The 13518-nt window shown below is 40.6% G+C and overlaps 1 protein-coding gene across 6 annotated transcripts; it reads left to right on the top strand.

The window, feature by feature from the left end:
- The first annotated feature begins 4135 nt into the window (after window positions 1-4135).
- Window positions 4136-12693, top strand: katna1 (katanin p60 (ATPase containing) subunit A 1). Of its 6 annotated transcripts, none has more exons than XM_050057743.1 (12): window positions 4160-4236; window positions 4318-4382; window positions 6890-7055; window positions 7153-7292; window positions 7718-7913; window positions 8134-8249; window positions 8353-8458; window positions 8555-8713; window positions 9430-9556; window positions 9813-9947; window positions 11351-11477; window positions 11868-12693. In XM_050057743.1, the coding sequence occupies exons 3-12, from the start codon at window positions 6894-6896 to the stop codon at window positions 12064-12066; spliced, it is 1467 nt and encodes a 488-aa protein (XP_049913700.1). In that variant the 5' UTR covers window positions 4160-4236; window positions 4318-4382; window positions 6890-6893; the 3' UTR covers window positions 12067-12693. The 6 variants fall into 6 exon arrangements, with proteins under 6 accessions (XP_049913702.1, XP_049913703.1, XP_049913700.1 ...); XM_050057744.1 differs by having other exon boundaries at window positions 4222-4240; XM_050057745.1 differs by lacking the exon at window positions 4318-4382 and having other exon boundaries at window positions 4136-4236.
- The last annotated feature ends 825 nt before the right edge of the window (window positions 12694-13518 follow it).

Here is a 13518-nt window from a genome sequence, read left to right as displayed (position 1 = left end):
AAACAAAAACAAGCATACAAACAAAAGTAAGTATACAAAGACTATGTAGACCTGTACAACACACAGGCACAGGCTTGTTCATGTAGGTTAATACACTGCTCAAAAAAAATTAAGGGAACACTTAATGGTCACAGTATAACACCAAGTCAGTTAAACTACAGGGATATCAATCTGTCCATTTAGGAAACAAGTGATTGTGAGTCAGTTTCACCTGCTTTGGTGCTAATGAAAGTGACAACAGGTGCAATGGAGAGACAAAAGCAAGACAACCTCCAAAAAGGGAATGGTTTTGCATGTGGTGTCCACAGACAGTTGCTCTCTCTGTATCCTTCCTGACTGATTCTTCTCTAGTTTTGTGTTCTGCTAGTGTCCTTGTCACTATTGGGAGCATGAGGTGGCACCTGCAGCCCAATCAGGTTGCACAGGGAGTCCAGCTCCTTCAGGATGGCACATCCATATGTTCAGTTGCAAGAAGGTTTGCTGTGTCTCCCAGCACAGTCTCAAGAGCATGGAGGAGATACCAGGAGAGCGGCCGTTACATAAGGAGAGCTGGACAGGGCTGTAGAAGGGCATCAACCCAGCAGCAGGACCGCTATCTGCTTCTTTGTGCAAGGAGGAACAGAAGGAGCACTGCCAGAGCTCTGAAGCCGCCACCTCTTCTTGTGAATGTGGAATTTTCCATTACTAAAATCATCCATACAAAAAATGTATTTATCCACCTCATTACTTTCAAAACACAGAAAAGTATCTTTATCTTGCAACTGAATTGTTTACCCAGTTTTTCTTAAAAAATAAAGTTGAACATCCACCCATCCTAGTGTATGTGCAGCTGGATTCTCTTGCGTCTTTTCCTAACTCCTTATGAATTCTCCTTCACATCTTTCCTTGACCGCATGTCCTTTTCCATCAAGGTCAAGGAAAAGTGGTTAGGAAAGGAGGCAGTTTTTTCCCTTTTCCTAGGGACCCTGTCTTTCTCTGTCTCTGTTTCTCTCTCCATGTTAAAGGTTTGTAACACATCTGCTGTTTAGTTTATTTGCGCATCAACAGGGAACCTCCAGCTCAACAGCTAACAAGTAGTTGTCGTACCATTTCTAGTACCACTGTCAGTACCACGGTCACAGTGAAGTGGCGGTGGGCAATGCAACTGCTTTTTTTTTATCCTTTTTGTTCTTCTTTTCTTTTTTTTTGAAGGGTGAAGAGCTGTTCTTGCCTATTTTCTCAATACGTGTTTGTGTGAATACTTTTATTTTGAATCTGAAATTAATAAAATATCATCTTTTTTAAATGTCACCAGTTTTTGGTGTTTTTTATGTATCCTAGGATATGTTAGCAAATAATATAACATAAATTCCTTTCTTTTGCAGTGTCTTGTTTTTTTGTTTTAAGTTACAACCTTGTCTACATTTCAATGATTCCTCACCAATAGACAGATACACAAAATAATGTAGTAGTGTTTCCCCTTGCATATTCAGAAGTCATGACAGAATTGTGATTTTGTTTTATTTTTTATTATTTTTATTTTTATATTATTATAGGGACGCTGAGGAAGGAAGGTCAGATTAGTGTACAGCACAATGCACACCATAAAGCAATATACAATGATCAATATACACAATCAATGCAATAATAAATCTCCATTATGCAGCAAAGCATTTGCATACTCCCATCTCAGCCATTAAAAAGTCTGTGACTCGAGTTTTAAAATCATTAATTGAAATGAAGCTCTGAAGCTTCAGAGTTTTTTGAAGTCCGTTCCAGGCTGAGGGAGCAGAGTACATGAATGCCCTCTTCCCAAACTCAGTGTGAGCTCTGGGAACTGAGGCAGATAGACAGTCCTGGGATCGCAGGCTGTAAGATGGATTGTGTGTGAAAGTGAGGTATGTACAGAGGTATGAAGGTAGTAGTCCAATGATTGCTTTATAGATGAAGATGTACCAGTGGAGAAGCCTACGAGCAGACAAGGACAGCCAACCTACCTTAGCATACAGAGTACAGTGATGGGTGTGTGATTTACAGCAAGTAATAGATCTCAATACACCATGATAAGTAGCATCCAGCATGAGCAGTGAAGTGGAACAGGCATTCATATACAATATATCACCATAGTCTAGCAACGGCAGAAAAGTTGCAGCAACAAGCTTCTTTTTAGAGATAAAAGAAAAACATGATTTATTTCGAAAATAGAAGCCCAGCCTTACCTTTAGTTTCTTGACCAAATTTTCAATGTGTGGTTTAAAAGACAAGCTATCATCTAAAATGAAGCCCAGGTATTTAAAATTAGTAACGATCTCAATAGGGACACCTTGGTATGTGTGTACAGCAGAAAGACAACAGGCTTTTTCTTTTGATTTAGTAAAGATCATCATTTTTGTTTTATCTGCATTAAGCACAAGTCTTAATTGCAGGAGTTGGGCTTCAGTTTCCTTAAAAGCAGCTTTCAAGTACTCCAAGGCCTTTTGAAAGGTCCCTGCACAACAATAGATGACAGTGTCATCGGCATAAAAATGGAAATTTGCATTTTGGACACTTTTACCCAAATCGTTTATATAGATAGTAAACAACAGTGGGCCTAAAATGGAGCCTTGTGGCACCCCCTTGTGGACAGCCGAGATATCAGAGGAACAACCATCAACTTTAACACATTGAGACCTGTCTGAAAGGTAATTAGAGGACCAGGCCACAGCTGAATCCGACAGCCCTATACTAACCAACCTATGCCTCATAACATCATGGTCCACAGTATCAAAGGCCCTAGAAAAATCAATAAAAAGAGAAGCACAATGTTGTTGTTTTTTATCTAGGGCCATAATAATATAATTTACAATTTTTGTAGCTGCTGTGACTGTACTGTGGGATTTTCTAAAACCAGATTGATAACATGATAAAATAAAATTACTATGTAAGAAGTCCTTCAATTGATCAATAACCAGGCTTTCCAGAACCTTGGCGAGGGGTGACAGGTTTGAAATTGGCCTGTATGTATTGAGGCTTGAAGGCTCACCACCCTTAAAGAGGGGAAGAACATGAGCCATTTTCTAAATTTTAGGGATTTCATTACAGATTAGTGTTAAATTATAAATATATATGTCAGTGGTTCTGCAATGAAGTCAGCAGCAAGTTTTAAATAGTATACACCGAGAACTTCATAAGGGCTTGATGTACTTCAGTAACAGTGAAGGGCCTAAAAACAAATTTACTATATGGAGGAGGCTCAGCAATATCAAGTGGGGTCTGAGTAGCAGTACACTTAAATACTTTGTCAAAAAGAAAGCCAGAAGAAACAAAATGTTTATTTAAGTAGTTGAGTATCTCAGCTTTGTCATAGACAGTGGATGAATGTGATACAATGCAAGGTGGGAGACCAGAGGAGTTATCTGGGGATAAGGATTTGATCGTCTGCCAAAACTTCTGTGGGTTATTTAAAGTTTCTGTTGTAAGGGCAAGGTAAAAACTAGATTTCGCCTTCATCACTAAGGCAGTACATTTATTCCTTAAACATCTAAAAGTCGCCCAGAGTGCATCAGAATTGGACTTCCTTGCTTTCGCCCAGCAAAGATTTCTTTTGTGAATCAAACTAGATAACTCTTTATATTGTTTTGTTTGTGGACACTGGGACTTTATTATTGTTGACAATGTTTAGGTTTTTTTAATGCTTAATAGGTCCTACTAATCCAAACTAACAGCTCGGAGAAATTAAAAATACATACCAAACAAAAATTTGGGTCTCAGGAGTGTAGTGCAGTACAAAGTTCTGTTTCTATTACTTTAAATACTTTATCTTTGTGTCAGTAACATTTTATCTTGCATATTTACTTGTATTTCTACTAAAATGTCAACCTTTCATGTATTTTAAATAAAAGAGATTTTGAAGGAATCTGTCTTTAAAATTAGGTTTCTGTGCAACTGTGTTGATCTATGGTGGTCCTAGGGTCCTACCTTTTCCTAGGATGGCAAAGGCATGACCCGCCCTCCTCTTCCTCTGATTGGCTACTACTTGTTGCTCTCATTGAGCTGATTGGTTAGATTTAGACATGTGGGGTGAGATTGGTTAGGATTGGGGCGAGAATACCAAAGTGAGCCAATCAGAAGCAAAGTAAGGCAAAGTAGGGCGGGTCATACCTTCGCCATCCTAGGAAAGAAAAAAAACAAAACTTGGGTGCGGAACTGTGCTGTGGATGTATAAAGAGAGGGAACGTGGCTCACTTCCGTGACATCAACTGAACTAAACGTCCACAGGTTGGTGAGTTGCGTTCACGGACTTGATTGTTGTGTTTCAGTTGGTTGTTCTCTTTAACGAGCCTCTTTGAACTGCCACAGCGGAACTCGTCATAACAGCCACTGCGAGGACTCTGCGTGTGTTCATCTGAAAAGTACAAGAACAGGTATAAAACCAGTAGAAACTAGTGTTCTGGAAGAATCTGACTCGTGTTAATCCTCGTAGATTTATATGAACATGGCGAGTTGTGTAAAGATAACTTTTAGCTGTGCTTTTACACTTTATTGTCTGAACGAGTGAGGGGCAACCAACCAACCAACCGGGCTTGAAATTCAAAGTGAAGGATGTGGGTAATTAGTCATCTCATGATGTGCCGTGTTTAGAAAAGTAAATAGTTGTACGTTATTTCACCTGACAGCTGTTTTATTCCTCCAACACAAACAGAGAGGCTGTTCTTCACATAACTGAGACGCTGGTATCTTGTTCGTTAGACCGCTGTGTCGCACTTTGCCACAAACAGTTGAGTTTAAACTGGGTGAGGCTCCGGCTAATTCATGGAGCACAAATTTAAACTGAGGAACAGTAGACAGCCAGTTAGTTTGTCTTTCACTGAATTTGCATCATGCATTAAAAATGTACGTGTATAGCTTGTAGATATTGTATCAAGGTCACGTTAAAGACCGTCTAAAAACCACTGTTGCACAGTTTGAGAGATGTTCATTATCTGATATTAATTAGAATTTTACCATGTCATGGTTAAGTATGAAACGATATATCCTGCCATTTTCACAAAAGTTTTTTAAACTAAGATTGTCACTACCATTAGCACCTTTCAGATAAGGCTGGATCATTCCCGGATTCATTTGGATTTTTATAGTCATATCCCACATTTTTTGTTGGAAGAAACATGTCTCACTTCTTTTCTTTTTTTATCTTAATACAATACCTATACGCAAGCTATCTGCTGATACTGAGTACTGATCTGATACCTGTTGTATGGTGGTGGGCGTATTATGAGACAGTGGGCCCCTGGGCACAGACATGCAAAAGGCCCCACCACCTCTCCTTCACGATGCCGGACACACAGACTTTGTGGTGGTTTTGCCTCTGTTTCGTTGTTTTGTGTCTCTTTGTAGTTGTTGTGCATCTTTTTTAGGTTTTGTGTATCCATGTGGTTGTTTTAAGTCTCTTTGTTGTCTTTTTGTGTCTCTTTTGCCCTCTTTACACAGAGCTCGTGCTGTAGCAGCGCTACAAAGTCTCTTCTCTATGCCGTCTTGGCATTTTTATACAGAACCAAACAACGGCGTGATTTTAGGCAGCATGCTGGCATCACAGAATCAAAAGAGGCATGACAGGCGTGACATGTAAAACAACAGTGTCGGCCTCTAGTGTGGCATATAACAAATGGGTCGGCAGAGCTTTCTAAACAATTATAACTGCATTAACATAAAGATAATAATTATTTACTGTCCCTGTTATGTGACAGTTGCGCTCACCCATTGCTCAGAGGGTAAGGAGCTTGGACCTCATTGTTTTACAATTTGCAGACATATTTGGCTGCTGTACTTCTTTGAGTTAGCTGCTAACTACCATCAGCTGCTTTTTAAATCTCCTGGTCTTGGGTCACACACATAATACTTCATCAAAACATCACATCCGTCCCTTCCATAGTCCCATCCTAAAGGCTGTCCCTTTGACACAAACATCGTTTCGGCACTGTTACTATCGCTGCTGCAAGCTTGGGAGAGACAGCTCCACCCCCCCATTCCATGATTGGACCTTTTTATACAGAATGGCGTAGCATAACGGTGTGATATTCTCACCTTGACAAGGCAGTATAAAAGGGGTTAACTTGTTTAGTTTTTGGTTGTTCTGTATCTCCTTGTGGTCATTTTGTGTCTCTTTGAAGTCATGTTGTGTCTCTTTGTGGTTGTTTTGCCCCTTTCTAAGAGTTACTTTGCGTGTCTTTGCCGCTCCTTTGCCTCTCTTTCTGGTGTTTTTTGTGTCTCAGTTGCAGTCTGTTCCTGGTACTTGTTAACTTGAGTGACATTTTTGCATTTTTACTTTGCCCGGTAGGCCCGTTCAGTAATCCATCCATGTGTATGGGGATAAATGAAGACAATATCATGCATCAAGGATTCTAGTGGCAGTAAAAATTGAGTCGCCAACCTGCTGTGACTGATAGTGGAAACACAGAATTTTGTATTGACAGTGATGAAAACACTGTAATGTCTTATCTGGCTGATATGATCTGCTTTACAAGATCAGTATTGTACTAGTATTGATCCAGTGTATAAGAATGGTGAAACAAAAATTTCATAATTCATCAAAAGTCTGCTTTAAAACAATAATGACATGCTTGTGTTAACATTTAAAGTGTTATTGGTTGCTGTAATCATCAGAAATCCCATTATAAGGTGATTTCAGTTTAAGTGATGGGAAACAAAAGCACAGCCTGATCACATTAGCGCTATATTGGCTTTATGAGACAGCATCATCCTGGTTAAGTTTGTTAGGCTTTTCAGAACTAACCCTGCTTTTTTTAACTGTCCTTATAAAACATCCTCTGCTTCCCGATGTAGCAAAAAAATAAATAAATCTAAATCTAATGTTTGCTGATATCATGCCAGTTTTGAGGTGTTGGTGAGCCGGGTGCTGTCTGTATTCCCACAGCACCATGAGTCTACGAGAGATCAGCGAGAACGTGAAGCTGGCCCGCGAATACGCCCTGCTGGGAAACTACAGCTCAGCCAGTGTTCTCTATCATGGATTACTAGACCAAATCAAGAAGTATGTGTACACCGTGCGGGACAGCAGTTTTCAGCAGAGATGGCAGCAGGTAAACATGGCACTAAAACCCCATCAGACAAAACTTAACAGATTGAATCAAAAAAGAGTCCTGGCTTTTCTGATGGTTATCTGTGTTTGCTTCTCAGTTGTGGCAAGAAATCAGTGAAGAGAATCGACAGGTTCAGGACATAATGTCGACTCTGGAGAACTTTCAGCTGGACACGACGCCTGCAAAACCCAGTAACCACGACGACTGTGAAATAAGGCCTGTGCCTGTAGAGCCAAGGTATTGTACTTAGTTATTTACATACTATCTTGTACCTTGTACATACCAAGTTTTCAAATTTTCTCATTCATTGCTTAAGTAAATTTTCTGCTGCTGTGTGAACACTGTTATGATTGGAGGTTGTATGAGCTATTTGTCTGTGAACAAAAGCCCTGATGTTGTCATATGATTGAGATTAGTAAATCTGAGTCTCCGATATAAGCCTGTTTTGTTCCTGCTCTGCCCTAGAGAAAGGTGCTGTGAACCTCACACTGCCTCTTTGTTTGTTCATAGGATTTTTTTCTCCACTTTAAAGTCTGGTTGCATGAATACACTTATTAAGAATTAATTAATGATTCATTTGATAGACACTGGATATGCATACACACTGAATCATCTTTTTTCATAGCCTTTTTTTCATCCCTCTTCCTCGTCTCTTTTCACAGACATTCTCCCTGCCCTGTCAGGCGGCCAGCTAACCCCTATAAAGAAAGCAAACCTCCCAACAACAGGCTGAGCGTGGCTGTGAGGGCCCAGCAGAGGCACTTGCCTCGCGGGGCCAATGGAGACAGAAGCAAACCACCTAAAGGCAAAGAAAAGAGGGAGTCGAGAGAGGCTGCTGGCAAAGCTAAAGATGATAAGGTGAACAACACACCATCGTCTCCTTCATGATATTTTATAACACACTGTATATTCAGAGAAAACTATTTGCATTGTTGATTAAACAGTATCCACATGCTGCTTGTTTGTCTACGGCCACGTCTAACCTGTAAGTCCAGTTTTTTGTCTGGAAGAAACCAGACCACATGGGTGACATTCATGGAACAGGGATGAGCAGTAATGTCTTTTGTCTGCCCTCCAGAATAAATCAGATGTCCAGGACAAAGAGTTGAAAAAGTTTGACGGGACAGGATATGATAAAGACCTCGTGGAAGCTCTGGAGAGAGATATTATATCTCAGAATCCAAATGTTAAATGGTACGTTTTCATCACTTTTTGTTCATGACAAGCCCATTTCCAAATACGGTGGCTCATGGGATGAGGTCTACCAGGTGTCATCTCTGTCTGATCTGTTTCTTAGGGACAACATCGCAGACTTGGAAGATGCAAAAAAACTCCTGAAAGAAGCAGTCGTGTTGCCGATGTGGATGCCAGCATTTTTCAAAGGCATAAGAAGACCATGGAAGGTGCTGATTCAAAGAGATTTTAGTTTTATTTGTTTTGTCATAGACATCGCTTGTATCAATGCATAGAAACTTTTTTTTTTTTTTTTGTTACTGTAGGGAGTGCTGATGGTTGGACCTCCAGGCACGGGGAAAACACTTTTGGCCAAAGCAGTTGCCACTGAGTGCAGAACCACATTCTTCAACGTCTCCTCGTCTACGCTCACCTCCAAGTACAGAGGGGAGTCTGAGAAGCTAGTTCGCCTTCTCTTTGAAATGGTAAGACTTTAGATGTGTTTGGTACAGGTGGATTCTCAAATATTTTGTGGCATATTTAGTTTCCAGGTTATCATTAAGGTTTCTGTGCATGATTAACAGAATCTAAAAAAGCAATCAAAAACACCTTATCACAGATAATTTTGATATCAACAGTGAATCAAATGATTCTGAAAAGTGAGGGAGCCACTTGTGTTGGAAAACCCTCGTTTTTGCAGCTCTGCTTTTAGCTCATTGTTTTGGTTTTCTTGCTCACATAAATGGTTCAGGCTTTCAACTCTAATCAACTGTGCATGTATATAAACCATAGTGTTTCCACCAAACAGTCTGAGAGACATGAACTTTACACTACCTGCTTAGCACGACATGGCAAAGAGCTGAAGTAAACAGATGGCTGCCAAAGAAAGTATCTAGAAAGCTGATTACTCAAGGTATTTTAAGGATTTTGTTGACAAAACCATGGCTGAAAGGAGAACTTACTGTTAGGCAGCAAATTTGATGTCTCAGCCATAATGTAGTAAGCTGATGGTTTGCCAGTTCTGTGAGTCTTTCCGCTAAATACACCTTTAGATTTTATGTGGATTTCTAGATCATGATTAGTGTACAACAAGTTGTGTGGAACTACTATGGAGTGGGAATCTGCTCTCACATTCAGTGTAACTTTTTTGATATACTTATCATATATTTGTATATTGATAATATATTGTGGTCTTGGTCAGGCACGCTTTTATGCGCCAACGACGATCTTCATTGATGAAATAGACTCCATGTGCAGCCGCAGAGGGACTTCAGAGGAACATGAGGCCAGCCGGAGAGTCAAGGCAGAGCTACTGGTGCAGATGGATGGTAAAATACCTGAGATGTTTCTGCACTCTGACAATAACACCATGAATATTGTATTCACTACTTATCTCATATCCCCTATTAGAGAAAGGTTTTGTTTGTTTTTTTAACAAGTGTAAAATTGTTAAAACTAGGTAACATAACTTTTTTGCAGTATTTCCTATTTCCCAGCATTCTAGATATACTTTATTTAACCTGCAGGAGGAAAAACGCATTCATTTTTCTGAGGCATTTTTCCATTATTGTGACTTTGGTGTAGGAGTCGGTGGAGCATCAGAAAACGATGATCCTTCTAAGATGGTGATGGTGCTGGCGGCCACCAACTTCCCATGGGACATCGATGAGGCTCTGAGAAGACGGCTGGAGAAGAGGATCTACATCCCTCTGCCTTCAAGTAAACTCACTTATTTTGCTACTTGACAATCTAGTCTCCATAATGTCATTCAGTGAAAGTGATTGAGCGATCAGAGTCCAGCAGAATGATGTGACCTTTGAGCTTTTACTGTTCAACAACTAGAAAACAGACGGTTCAAATAGAAAGACTTCATAATGTCTAAATTAACTACAGCCTAATTAACTGCATGATGTGGGCTCATACTGGACAAAGCCGCTTTGGAGGCCCTGGGGCAGAAATGAGCCCCACTGACCCCCTGCATTCTTTGCATTCTGTATCCTGTCACCTTCGAGTACAGTGCACACAGCCGACACGCATGCTGCTTCATTATATTTAGTTTTGAGCAGCAGTAATCTCATGCTGGAATGCTGCCTGCTTCTTTGTTTGTATGTTAGTTTCTGGTCATTTAATAAAACACTGATCAATTTAGAAAAGTGCAACAATGAGCACAATATCAGCATAAATATATAATACGTCACTAGATTTTGGCACAGGAGATGGCCTCAGGATTAGTCTGTAGTGCAGGACCACATGCCCTCATCATTGCAGCTAATGTGAGTCAGTGGTGCATATCCTCAGACAAATTCACTGTTGCTGTTTTTACCACAAACTAAATGACAGGCAGTGAACTTGTGTCTTTCAGGTGAAGGGTTGTCATGATCCTGGAATGTCGAACTTCAGTACAATACCTTTGAAAATTATTGATATTTGATATGGATACCACAGGGAGAAATTGACATTGAAGGCATCCAGTTTAAATTTTTCTTATAAGATAAATATACCAAGGCTGTAACATGACAACAGCGACTTCTCTTTTCTTTTCTTGGTTAGCAGCAGAATAACTTTCGCAAAAATTAACAATGATTAAATCTTACATTATTGAAAACAATATTCCCCTTCACTGTAGTGTACATGTTCAGAAGCCTGTGAGATTGTCATACATTTTAAAGGCAATAAAATGCCAGTAAAAGACAAAAGACAACTGTGCTGCAAAAGCCTGTATGCAAAGGTACCTATGAGATTAATGACGAGAAGACGGCACTGTGAGTAAGTGAGAGAAGGCGGGGCTATGGAGGCACCACAGCGGGATGTGTGTGTGTGTGTGTGTGTGTGTGTGTGTGTGTGTGTGTGTGTGTTATCTCGCTGTTGGAGAGGAGAGAGAGGGAGAAAGTAGCATTTATAAAGAAGAAAATGAATATTGAAACTGTTTCAACACAGAATCAATTAAACTGATATTTTTGACAATACTATTCTAGCACTCCAGAGCAGTTGTCTGTTTCCTGATTGGTAAACTAGCCAATCTTGAGTGGGGCAGTTTACACATGTTACGGCGTACGCTATAGGCTGTGGGCAGAAAGGGAGATGCTTGCCTGCTCTGCTTACTGTTGCATGTATGTGTGCAGCCAAAGGACGAGTAGAGCTACTCAGGATTAATCTGAAGGAGCTGGAGCTGGCCAGCGATGTGGACTTGAACAAGATCGCAGAGCAGTTGGAAGGTTACTCAGGAGCAGACATTACCATCGTTTGCAGGTGAGCCATCTCTGCTGTTCTCCATCCTTTAATCTTACGTTAATCCTTACAGTAGTTTCTATTTTACACATAAAACACATTTGCACCAAAAATGATCATCGCTACAGTGTTTGTCATTGCTACAATAGATGAAACCTTTGTTGCATGTCATGGCCCTTTCTCTCCCCATGGTTCTTCTCTGTGTCCTGTTTACTGTCCAAGAAAGGCCAAGTGTCATTAAATAAAATAAAATACAGTACGATACTGAATCTTCATTTTGCTGCTGTCCAGAAGAGCAGAACAAAAGCAAGGGCTGAAAGGAGTAAAGGAATTTAAGTAATTTGTGTGATAGAAAGCCTCTTGACATCTCTGCTGCAAGTGTCAAAATGTAATCATTGTGTCGTGCTGCAGGGACGCCTCTCTGATGGCCATGAGGCGCAGAATCGAGGGCCTCACGCCAGAAGAGATCCGTAACATTTCCCGTGACGAGATGCACATGCCCACCACCATGGAAGACTTTGAGTCAGCTCTGAAGAAAGTGTCCAAATCTGTGTCTGCAGCCGACCTGGAGAAGTACGAGAAGTGGATCGAAGAGTTTGGGTCCTGCTGAAAAACACCAGCATCCACGTCACTTGTATGTGAACTGTTGTGAGACTGAGTCATAGGGTTATGGTGAGTGTTAGTACTGACTGTGTGTCAGCTTATGTCTGTGTGTTCTTTGAATCATTCAGGTGATATTGAAGAGTAGGTTTATACTTAAGGTAAATATGTGCACTTGAAAAATGGCACCTCTTCCTATTGTACATTATGTTAATGTTATGCAGAAGTCTTAATGGAAAGAGGTGACCCGGGAGTCAACTTGATGCGTGCTATTTCTTTCAGATATTGACATATGTTACTTGTTTTAATGATCCTGAAATCATCAAGATGTAAGACCAATCCAACTGTAGCTGTGGGGAAAAACTGACAAATCTGAGGACACAAAGTTTCCTGCAACACTCGGACAGTAGAGTTTATTTCCAGAGATGTTTCACTGCTATTTTGTACCGTTATATCTGACAATGAGAAACTGAGCTAACTGCCAATCAAATGTTGCTCTTGTTTTTTCCTTTTTTATGCACTTGATTTTATTTGGAGTTTTGTGGTTCTTCCACATTTTTGGAAATGTAAATTCTTAAGCACATAACACTAACAAGATATTTCTATAAATAAAGCTAACAGTGATTATGGATATTAACATTGTTTTTCGTCAAAGTTTATTTACTAAGCAATTCGTCTGCTGGTGGGAAAAAAACTACTACACCCAGAGGACATGTTGAAAAGTTCATTCTCAATCATAAGTGGCTGAACTTCTGTTGAACCAGGCGAGGAGGCAGATTTCTAACTTTTGAGTGTGCATGGGTGGACAGAAACAGGAAAGCAGTAAGAGGAGGGGGCATAGAGGGGCTCACACACTGCATCACAGGATACACCAACTTCATCCTGAGCCTGGAAAAGATCCCTGTACTGGTGAAGACTTAGCGCCTGGACCTGGTAGCCAAGAAGAGATACTGCAAAGTAAATGACTACAGACCCATGGTCCTGGCATCCAGTATGATGAAGGCCCTTGAAAGACTCATACTCTTTCCCACCTTAGGACCCTGCAGCTTGCCTACTGGGAGAAGATTAGAGTGACCAGCACTCTCCAGGTTTATTCCCACCCAGATGAGGCTGGGAGCACAGTGAGGATGTTCTTTGATTTCTTCAATTCTTTAAACACCATACAGCCTCTGCTGTTGGGAGAAAAGCTCAAGAGTGATGCAGGTGAACACTCCTCTTGTGTCCTGGATTACAGATATCTGGACTGGCAAGCTACAGGCATGACTGTGTAGCTAAAGTCAGAGGTGTTTAGGGTAAACAGAAAGTGGAAGAGGACAGTCTATACTCATGTTGTGCCACCTGCAGACATGCGGATGTTCTCTGATGACTCTGCCACTGTCAGATCTACAAGTGGACAACAGGAGGAGGAATACAGGCCTGTTGGACATTAGCAAGACAAATGAGTTTCATTTGGACTTTTGCC

This window comes from Epinephelus moara, chromosome 12 (assembly GCF_006386435.1).
Source record: "Epinephelus moara isolate mb chromosome 12, YSFRI_EMoa_1.0, whole genome shotgun sequence".
Classification (NCBI taxonomy): Eukaryota; Metazoa; Chordata; class Actinopteri; order Perciformes; family Serranidae; genus Epinephelus; species Epinephelus moara.
This window is presented reverse-complemented; position numbering and strand designations above follow the sequence as displayed.

Coding starts and splice junctions, on each gene's coding strand:
- katna1 (XM_050057745.1), top strand. CDS start 6,894: ATGAGTCTACGAGAGATCAGCGAGAACGTGAAGCTGGCCCGCGAATAC. Junction 8,250..8,352: donor CAGAATCCAAATGTTAAATG/GTACGTTTTCAT, acceptor TCTGTTTCTTAG/GGACAACATCGCAGACTTGG. Junction 9,557..9,812: donor GCTACTGGTGCAGATGGATG/GTAAAATACCTG, acceptor ACTTTGGTGTAG/GAGTCGGTGGAGCATCAGAA.